At 57.2% G+C, this 10,131-nt stretch overlaps 3 protein-coding genes across 3 annotated transcripts in view; 1 reads left to right on the top strand and 2 right to left on the bottom strand.

Annotated features, from left to right (window-relative positions):
* Rac3 (ras-related C3 botulinum toxin substrate 3 (rho family, small GTP binding protein Rac3)) overlaps positions 1-2,239 on the top strand; it is a gene marked incomplete in the record, with an annotated part of 3,346 nt that extends 1,107 nt beyond the window's left edge. Inside the window, 5 exon segments of the mRNA XM_005407227.2 lie at positions 394-464; positions 700-817; positions 927-989; positions 1,425-1,584; positions 1,740-2,239. Of these exon segments, the coding sequence (XP_005407284.2) occupies positions 394-464; positions 700-817; positions 927-989; positions 1,425-1,584; positions 1,740-1,870 (543 nt within the window).
* A 1,426-nt stretch (positions 2,240-3,665) lies between these two features.
* LOC102018514 (L-xylulose reductase) lies at positions 3,666-5,413 on the bottom strand. Its single transcript, XM_005407226.2, has 8 exons — positions 5,362-5,413; positions 5,166-5,263; positions 4,683-4,837; positions 4,545-4,587; positions 4,374-4,473; positions 4,228-4,292; positions 4,022-4,139; positions 3,666-3,907 (listed from the first exon to the last, which is right to left on the bottom strand). The coding sequence occupies exons 1-8, from the start codon at positions 5,411-5,413 to the stop codon at positions 3,804-3,806; spliced, it is 735 nt and encodes a 244-aa protein (XP_005407283.1). The 3' UTR covers positions 3,666-3,803.
* Positions 5,414-7,479: 2,066 nt separating this feature from the next.
* On the bottom strand, positions 7,480-9,789 carry LOC102018205 (carbonyl reductase [NADPH] 2). Its single transcript, XM_005407225.2, has 8 exons — positions 9,711-9,789; positions 9,098-9,195; positions 8,860-9,014; positions 8,699-8,741; positions 8,516-8,615; positions 8,354-8,418; positions 8,007-8,124; positions 7,480-7,930 (listed from the first exon to the last, which is right to left on the bottom strand). The coding sequence occupies exons 1-8, from the start codon at positions 9,760-9,762 to the stop codon at positions 7,827-7,829; spliced, it is 735 nt and encodes a 244-aa protein (XP_005407282.1). The 5' UTR covers positions 9,763-9,789; the 3' UTR covers positions 7,480-7,826.
* Positions 9,790-10,131: the final 342 nt, after the last annotated feature.

Here is a 10,131-nt window from a genome sequence, read left to right as displayed (position 1 = left end):
GGGCGGACCCCGCATCCCCACCGTGGCCCAGGGGCGGGGGCGTGGCCCACCGGCCTCTAGCCTCCTGCTGGTACCACCTGATGCTGCCTGGCCCCAGCCCCACGCCGCCGGTGGGTGGGGCCGTGCCTCACCTGGCGGAGCTTTGGGCGGCCGCGCCCACCTGGGCGCTGGGAGCGCCACAGCACTCCACCTGAGATGAGGCGGCGAATCTGATTTAGGTTTGAGAGCCGCTGCTCAAGCCTCACCATTGCGCACCTGAAGGCTGAACTGCCCAGGTCATCTTGCAGCTTCAGGTGCTGCGAATCTGTTGGGCTGGGACCCGTCATCCGCCCTGCCACCCAAACTGGTCCCAGGCTCCATAGTGAGCCACGTGTGCTCGTTTCTGTCCGCAGCGCCGTGGGGAAGACATGCCTACTGATCAGCTACACGACCAACGCCTTCCCCGGAGAATACATCCCCACTGTGTGAGTGTTTGCAGTTGGGAGGGGAGGAGCACCGGACATGGAGGCTGGGCACATTTGTGTGGGGCTCCCGTGGGCACAGGGTCCTGGCTAGGTGGCCTGGTTCAGAGTTTCCTCAGTGGGACAAAGGTCCCTCAGTGTTTTGATTCAGTTCAGGCATGAAGACACAAGCCGGCTGGTTGGCCTCTGTGGCCTGGGACTCCTGCCCAGCCCTGGCCTTTCTCACTCTGCTCTGCAGTTTTGACAACTATTCGGCCAATGTGATGGTGGACGGGAAGCCAGTCAACCTGGGGCTGTGGGACACCGCTGGGCAGGAGGACTATGACCGGCTGCGGCCACTCTCCTATCCCCAAACTGTAGGTGACAACAGGGCGGGTCCCAGGAGATGGGTGGCTCTGGTAGATGGAAGGCACAGTGGCAGTTTACACCCTTCCTGATCCCTCCTGCCTGTCCCTTCCTCCCAAGGACGTCTTTCTGATCTGTTTCTCCTTGGTGAGCCCGGCTTCCTTTGAGAATGTTCGTGCCAAGGTAGGGCAGGGCTGGAGGAGTCTGCCTGCAAGAGGGTTTGCTTCAGGACCTGTCCTGACAGAACAGGGGTCTCTTGCCTGGAGGCAGCTTGTCCTTCAGAGGCAAATGAGATGCTGTTCCACTGTGGGCACTGAGGGTGGCCCTGGGGGAGGGACAGTAGGGAGTGACAGAATGGAGGGGCATCTCACCACTGGTGGTAATAGTCCCAGGATGGGGCCCCTGGTATACCACAGGCACTTTTGTTCCTGTCATTTCCACACCAAGTCACCAGTCCCTCCCTGGTCACCCCATGAGGCAGGAAGAACCAAGCATGTGTCCAGGGGTGGTGAGGAAAAGGCCTCAAGAGCTGTGGCTTGCTCTGGGCATAGCTAGGGGAGCTGCCCCTAAGGATAGAGGAGCATGGTACCTTCAGGGTCAGAACCTTTGTCCCCGCAGTGGTACCCAGAGGTGCGGCACCACTGCCCCCATACGCCAATCCTGTTAGTGGGCACCAAGCTCGATCTTCGTGATGACAAGGACACCATCGAGCGGCTTCGGGACAAGAAGCTGGCACCCATCACCTACCCACAGGGCCTGGCCATGGCCCGAGAGATTGGTGAGTGGGCACAGCAGGACCAAGGTGGAAAAGGAGAGGGCGTGTGCTCTGGGGTGGGGGCTTGCCCTGCCTGTGCTGCCCTCCATTCCTGCCCCTGTTCCCTAAACTCTCCTGTCCCCTGCCTCACTGTCCCTTGTCCCACTCTGCTGTTCCAGGCTCTGTCAAATACCTGGAGTGCTCAGCTCTGACCCAGCGGGGCCTGAAGACGGTGTTTGATGAGGCCATCCGGGCAGTGCTCTGCCCACCTCCTGTGAAAAAGCCAGGCAAGAAGTGCACGGTCTTCTAGAGCCCCAGCCCCTGGGCCAGCCTGGTGGAGGAGCAGCCCCTGGTCCAAATGTGCTATCATGTTGAGCTGTCTGGTGTCCGAGTCTGCTGTAGAGGGTGGCGGGGGGGGGGAGGGAAAGCATGGGGACAAGGCTGGGGTGATGGGGTCCTGTCCCCTCTACCTCCTGTTTGTGGAGTGCAGCTTCAGCCTTCCCTGGCCCCCATGGGAGGCCAGGAGGGAGCAGGGTCTCCCTCAGGGCTGCAGGGACAGGTCCAGGACAGCCCCAGGATGGGCTTCCATGATGGGGAGGGGGGGGGGGTTCTGTCCATTGGGTCCAAGGAAGGGGCAGCCCCTTCTTATTTTATACAATAAACATTCTTCACCAATGTCTTCTACCTCTCACTACCCTCTATTTGGGTTTGGGAGTGCTCCTAACCATCCCCAACAGCAGGTGCAGGAGACCGGGGCTCCCCCAGCAACACCTTGGAGTATAAGTTCCTAGAGGAGGGCTCTGAGCTTGGTCCCCTACCCCCAAGTAAGAGAGGCTGCCACTACCCAGAGACCAGATCAAAGCAAGGGCAGGTGCCTGTAGCCTCTTTAGGTGCCGGCAGGACCAGTGCTGGCCTGGGGTCTGGTGAGGGGTGGGAGACACACTGGTGTGGCGGGCTGGGCTATTCAGCAGCTCACACCTGTGCTGAGAAGCATGGTCAATTGGAGCCCTAGAGGATTCAGCTGCTCCCCACAGCGCCCTCTCCCTCCTTTGTGTTTGTTTTTGTTTTGAGACAGGGTCTTACTATGTAATTCAGGCTGTCTTTGAACTCACTTTGTACCTCAGGCTGCCCTTGAACTTGTAATCCTCCTGCCACAGCCTCCCGAGTGCTGGACCTACAGGCATGCGCCACCATATCTGGCCTACTTTGGCTGGTAGTAAAGGCATCAGGCAGAGGGGCCAGGGCGGACAGAGGCATGGAGACTGAATGACAACTGGTGGTGTGTGCCAGGTGTGGTTCAAGGCCAGCCTGGACTACATACTGAGTTCAAGTTCAGCCTGAACAATACAGCAACTCTTGTCTCAAGACACACAAAAATGTGGGCATATAACATCCTAATTATTTTTACACAGATTGTCACATGTGCTTCTGTCATATCTAGCCAGGTGCTATAGCACATCTCAACAGATCCATGACATAACTTAAAATCAGCCCCAGTGCACATATTTCCACTTTAGCAGTGGGCAAATTCTACAGATCAGAGCTCAATTAATCATCAACATCTAGGGGCTGGGGATTTAGCTCAGCGGCAAAAGCGCCTGCCTGGCAAGCGCAAGGTCGTGAGTTCGGTTCCCAGTACCGGAGAAAAACAAAACAAAAAAAAAATCATCAACATCTACTAGACTTGACATGACAGAGCAAGGGTAAAATCAACTTACATGTGTCATCCCTGTCCTCATTTCTTTGTAAATAGTACAAAAATTTGGGAAATGTTCTTCCAGTATTGGAAAACAATTATCCAATTCAGCAAAGAAGTTCCTTGGTCATGGGCAAATTAGGAAAGTTTGTCACATATTGTTCTGTTTCATGTGCCTTACCCGTGAACTGTAAGGAAAACTAGTCAACATTCCCCTGAGTCACACTGGCTGTTCAACATTTACAAGCCCCAGCTCCACCCCACAGGTATCTTGGCAGGGCCAAGGGCCACTCTGGCTCAAACTCACCACCCTTTAGGAACCAGGCTTCTGGAAGGTTCATTTCCCAGCTCTATTGGAGGGGGAGTGGCCAGACCTGAAGGTCTCAGGTAAGGGAGCAGGCTACAGTTGGCCTAGACGGTGGATCTAGATCTGTGCCCACCTGGACATCAGCACCAAGCCTGGGCAAGAGTCCAGTTTATTGGTGGAAAAGAGCAGGGGCAGGGGGCGGTGCTCAGCAGGGAGCAGAAGTGTGTGGCTGGAGGCAGCTCAGGTGGCCAGGAAACCACCTTCTACTGGCAGAGCGGATCCTGTGGTCATGCCACTCCGGTCACTCAGCAGGAAGAGGATGGCGTCCACCACATTCTCCACCTCTGTGAGGAAGGTGGTAGTCAAGGACCCAAAAGGGGCCACCCTCTTCCTCCTGACCCCTGGCCCCAAGTAGGCACCAGGACCACTGATACAGCCTGGGTTCTCTCCTGACTCACCCGCAAACCTGCCAAGTGGGATGCGGTCCAGTATAACCTTGGCCTTGTGGGGGTCACTCCAGTAGGCCTTGCCCATGGGCGTCATCACCACAGTGGGATTTACTGCATTCACACGGATCTGCACAGAGATGGACAGGGCTCAGCAAGCCGGGGAGGGTACCCTGGGCAGGTGGGCTGAGTGATGAGGGGCACCCCAGCCCATTCACCTTGTGGGGCCCAAGTTCTAGAGCCATCACCTTGGTCAGCATGTCCAGGGCACCCTTGGTGGAGCCTGCAAGAGGGACATCACGGGGCCCCAGTTGGATGGGGCTAGGGATGGGGTGAGAGTCAGAATACAGCAAGAGCCACTCACTGTAGACACTGTGGTTGGTAAGTGCACGCTGGGAGGACTGGCTGGAGACATTTACGATGGCCCCTGGCACCCCCCGGGCTATCATGCTCCTGGCTACAATCTGAAATCACAAAGGGAAATCAGCAGACTTGACCTGCAGAGTCCCACTCAGGGCCTAGCAGGACTGCTCACCTGGGACACCTGGATGACAGCCCGAAGGTTTACATCGAAAGACCTGGTGGTGGATGGACAAACCCTGGTCAGGGGCAGGGAGCCAGAGGAAACAGCCCCTGCCCTCTCCCAGGGTTCCCTTGACCCCTGCAGGCTCACCTGTCACATGCTTCCTTGGTGATCTCCAGGAAAGGCTGCAGCAGTGCCACTGCTGCATTGTTCACCAGCAGGTCCACGGGGCCCACACTGCTCAGGGCTCGCTCTGTGGCTTCCCAGTCGGCCAGGTCCACACACACAGGCTCTACCCCGGGACACTGTGTGTATTGGGGTGAGGTACAGCTACCACAGCTTCACACCCAAGAAAGGCCCAGGTAGACCTCTGCCATCTGAGGGAGGGGTCCTAAGCTGGAAAGAGTTCGGACTGGGAAGGGTCAGAGGTCTAGGGGGCGCCTATGAGCAGATCCTGGGCTGCACAACTGAGAAGCCGGACCCGCCTCCAGCAGTTCACTTCCTGCCTGCCCCAGCGTTCCTGGCCCCAGGCCTGCTCAGCAGACACTTCAGCCTCCTCCCAAGACCAGGGTCGCCCAAGGTAGCAGCGGTCACGGGAAGGGGTTCTAAGGGTCCCAACTGCCGCAGCCCTACCTCGCCGACTAGACTGTCCAAGTCGGCCTGCGTCCGGCTCACGGCCACCACACGCACACCCGCCGCGCACAAAGCCTGGACCGTGCTGCGCCCGATGCCTGGGGGGAGCTCGGCTCAGCGTGGGTGCACCCTGCCTGGCCAGGCCCTTGAACCTCGCCCGCCGGCCAGCTTGGCCCACTCCCACCCACCGGCCCACCTTTGCCGGCGCCGGTGACCAGCGCGCGGCGGCCAGCCAACCCCAGCTCCATGGTGGCCCGTCTGGGGCCTAGCGCGCTCAGCGGGGACTTGAGGATCCGGGGACCGAGCGAGGCCGAAAGATCCCGGAGCGACTTTTGAGGGGGTGGGGATATTCAAATAATTACTCTCCTACGAGAATGATTGGCTGAAGGACAGTGGGCGCGGCCGGGGCGGGGCTTTTCAAAGAACCCAGGAATGGGTGAGCTGTTTGGTTTAGATCAGCATGTTTTTCCCTGACGAGAGGATAATTATAAAGAATAGAGGTTACCAGACACAAGCTTAAATATCGCATGGTTTCTCTTACATGAGAAACCCAAAGCATAAAGAGCAAAATAAAAGATAATAGGAAACAGATCTTTTGCAAATGGGAACTGACGAAGAGATGGGAGGGGAGAGAGAAAGGAGGGGAAGGGATGAAAAAATAATTAAGATGTGTTATGTACATGTGCAAATTCCCCACGATGAATGTAATCATTATGTACTGCAAAGAGTACTAATATAATTAAAATATGAAAAAAGAATAGAATTTCAGCTAAACATGAAATGGAGAACCAAGTGTTAACTTTGACGTATCTAAAGCTTCACATGTGCCCCTTCCCCAGAACTGGCACTGACAGCAGGTCACCAAGCTCACACGGAATGCTCAAAAAGAAATAAGTCAGACAACAGAACAAGACTGAAGATGACACCATTAGCAACAGCACTATGCCTTATCCTACAAAAGGGATGAACCCCAAGGGCATCCCCAGCCAGCCCACATATGGTCTCGTGTGTAGTTCAGGCTGGCCTTGAAATTGTGGTGATCCTCTTACCTCAGCCTCCTAAGTGCTGGGATTATAGACATGTGCCCCTAAACCCAGCTTCTTGCACCTTTAAAAAGGGAACTGTATGGGAGAGGGCAGGATCGGGGAGATAGAAGTACATGGTGAGTGTTCCTTACCCAGTCTTATGGTCACTTATAAATGTGACACTGGGTCTCCCCATAAAAGATATTTTGTATTGTGGGTCATGGTGGGCAGGTGTACAGGCACCACCATTGGGACTTTCTGTGGCCACTAGTAGGACATGCATGGTGGTAGGGCCTCTGTACACAGAAGGGTGGACAGGCTGGAGGCAAGGATGGCCAGAGCAGTGGGAGTGTGGACCTGAGAGTTCCTGGAGGATGCCCCCAGGCCTGTGCTCTCCTCACCAACTCCAGAAAGGCCACCCTGAAGCCCTATCTTCTGCTCCAAACCTTGGACCTTGTCCTCTGCCTGCCAGAGACTAAGGGAGGGACAATCCCCAAGCTGACCTTCCTGGAGAGCACATCTTCTTGGATCCCTTCACCAGCTAACCTTTGCCCCAAGAGTAGCCATGGCTCACACATTGCCTGTCCTGTGGTCCTTGGCCAAGTAGGCCCAAGACAGCTGCAGCTCAGACCTTGCTGCCTGGCCCTGCTGACTGCTCAGAAGTTGCCTCAGCGTCTCTCATACCCACCCAACTCCCTGTGCTCTCCCAGCCACTGCCTGGAAGGGCTCACCCCACTGCCTGGCCATCTGTCCCCTTGGGCAGGATTGGATCCTATGGCAGCCCAGCTGCTGGCCACCTCAGGCCAGACAGCCTCCCAGATGGCATCGGCAGTGTCAAAGAAGCACAAGGCCGGCAGGACTTTCTGGCCAGCCCTGGGCTGCAGGACTCTTGTACTCTGTGCTCAGGCCAGAGAAGGTGGGTAGAGCAGGGGCTGCCGGCCCTGGGCCACAGGAGGTGGGGCTACACTTGATCCACCCCCTCCCTCTGAACGCTGGCCCCACAGGACCTAACGGCGCCCCAGTCCAGGGCCTCTCCTGGTTGGCAGACAGGGGTCAGTGGCACTCAGGGGCGTGGCCTCGGCCTCCCTGCCTCCCCCTCGGCTCTGAGCAGGCGGGCTGTGGGGAGCGCGTCCTCCTGCGAAGACTGCTGCGAAAAGCATCTGTCCTTTCGTCGAGGCGGCAGAGTTAGCGATTGAGGGGACTGGCTGTGCCAGGTGACAGCGGCCCCTCGCTCCCTGTCCCTGAGGCTCCCACCCACTTCTCGAGGTGCCCACTCAGAACACGTTTGGTTCACGTTGGTACCAAACAATGGCGTCCATTTATTTATGTCTGTTCGCAGCAGGGACATCCAAGATGGGGGGTGGTCACCGGGTGTGGACGGGGTGAGGGAGGAGGGGAGTAGCAGGTGGACAGGGTCCTGGTTGGAGGTGTGTGTGTGTGTAGGCGGGGGTGGGGCCTGAGGGGATAGAGCCAGGGTGGGACGTCATCCAAGAGGGCGGGTCTAGGCAAGGCCTGGGGTGCAGTGGGGCCTTAGCGATAGCAGAGGGTGGCGCATGCACGAGCGTGTGGGCGGGGCCAGTCAGCGTCTGTGTGGGTGCTAGCGGGGTACCCCACAGGCCCCCAATCCAGCGAGGTCCTAGGAAGCCAGGTAGCCGCCGTCCACCATGATCCCCGAGCCCGTGGTAGAGGCGCTGCGGTCGCTGAGCAGGAAGAGGATGCTGTTGACCACGTCCTCCACCTCTGCATAGCAGCGAGCATGTCAGAAGGAAGATGACTCGGCTTCTCCGAGTCCCAAACACCCATTGTACCCCCTGACCTGCAAACTTCCTCAGAGGATGGCGCTCCTTCATCTTTCGGGAGAACTCAGGGTCCGCCGTGACTTTCTTGCCCATAGCAGTCAGCACCACCGTGGGGTTCACAGAGTTCACTCGGATCTGGGGCCAGGGCCAGGGTTGGTGCCCTCTGCCCGTGGATTAGCCCCCTTCCACAGCCCCTGGACCCCCAACACTGAGCTTACTATGTTCAGCTAACCCCTGACCCTACTGCTCAGATCCTAACTTGGCCCCAGGCCTGGGTCGTGCTTATCATCAAATCCCTGTCCTGGCCCCCAGTGCCTGCCTCTGGCCCTTCAGGCCTGTGCCCAGTTTCTGCCTCCACACTCACCTTGTGGGGCCCCAGCTCCATGGCCATTGCTTTGGTCAGCATGGTCATTGCAGACTTAGTGGAGCCTATTGGGAGGGCAGCACAAGGACCACTCAGGATTGAGTCTTTCCCAGGAGGATGAGCCTGGAGCCCAGGCCTCCCTTGTGGGTGGGCTGCACTCACTGTAGGTGATCAGGTTGGGGTAAGTTACATGCGCCACCATGCTGGAGATGTTGACAATGGATCCTGGTACTCCTCTGGCGATCATGCCCCGGGCTACAATCTGGAAGCCAAGAGTTGAGGGTAGCAAACCCACACACTCTCCCTAGCCAGCTGGTGCCAGCCCACACCTTGCCACTGACTCACCTGGGACACTTGAACCACAGAACGCAGATTCACATTGAAGGACCTGGCAGAGAGAGGAACTGTGACCGCCTATCTCCACCCACCTATCCTCAGTAGCCCCTCGCCAGCCTGACCGCTGTCCCCAACCCAACTGCTGTCCCCAACTGTTGATTGTTTCCCACCTGTCGAAGGTCTCCTTGGTGATCTCCAAGAAGGGTTGCATTAGAACCACAGCAGCATTGTTGACCAGCAGGTCCACAGCTCCCACCCTGCCCAGCGCCTGCTCTGTGGCTTCCCAGTTGCCTAGATCCACACACACAGCCTCTATCCCGGGACACTGCGGAGATATTGTGGAGTGGTCCCTGGGCCATCCATGAGGGGTGGGATGCCCACTACTGCCCTGGGGGTTCTGTGCCTCACCTCTTTGGAGAGGCTGACTAGGTCAGCATCTGTACGGCTCACAGCCACCACGCTGGCTCCTGAGGCATGCAGGGCTTTCACAGTGTCCCGGCCAATCCCTGCAAAGGAGACTCATGGCTACAGGGAGCTGGAGCCTGGCCAAGCTGGGGTCAGGAGAGTGGTGGGAGTGCTACCCAGGGATAAGCCTTGAGAAGTTGCTGGTGGCCCTGACCAGGTGTAGCCCAGGTCTGAGGACCGGCTGACCAGGATTGGGCCAAGGGAGCCCCCACAGGCAGCTGCTTCCCAGTGGGCCTGAGAAAGGGCTATAGCTGGACCCCCAGATGCCCAGCCTAAGTTTAGGGGCTGCCCTGGAGACCAGTCCAGCTCTCTCTTCTCCGGGTTTTTTATTTTTATTTTTTTTTGGCATCTTGGTTCAGTGGGACTCCAGCCAGGCTTGGGGAACAGCTCTGCCTGGATGATGTGGTTTTGGGGTAGTGGTGAGGTAATCTGTGACAGAGTCCCCTGGGGTCTCTGAAATATCCTGGCAGCCCCTAAACTCGGGGTGGGTATCTGGGGGTCCAACTATAGCCCTCTCCTCCAGCCTCTGACACCCACACTTCCTACATGCGCTCACCTTTCCCTGCCCCTGTTACCAGGGCCCTCAGGCCGCTGAAATTCAGCTGCATGGTGTTGATCCTCTACAGGGAGGGGAGAACTAGGGTTTTTATATCGTCTGAGCTGCCAACTAGGAGAGAGGGGTGTGGCCAGAGGCGGGCAGGATTTGGGGGCTCTGATTACTCTTAGGGAGTGGAGCCAGATCTTCATACTGGGATTTCCAAAATAAATGAAAAATAAAGCCTGTGAGAGTCTGGGCAGCAGCACTGTGGAAAGGGGGGCAGGGGAAGGGGATGGAATTTTGTTTTGTTTTTATTTTATTTTTTACCATACTAGGGATCTCACCCAAGGCCTCTGGCATCCTTGGAAAATAATTACATCCTGACCCTAGAAATTATGGTTTGGGTCTGGACATCCCCTCAAAGCCTCATGTGGTCATT

Source organism: Chinchilla lanigera, unplaced genomic scaffold, assembly GCF_000276665.1.
Source record: "Chinchilla lanigera isolate Chin_1 unplaced genomic scaffold, ChiLan1.0 scaffold00105, whole genome shotgun sequence".
In the NCBI taxonomy this organism is placed as follows: Eukaryota; Metazoa; Chordata; class Mammalia; order Rodentia; family Chinchillidae; genus Chinchilla; species Chinchilla lanigera.
This window is presented reverse-complemented; position numbering and strand designations above follow the sequence as displayed.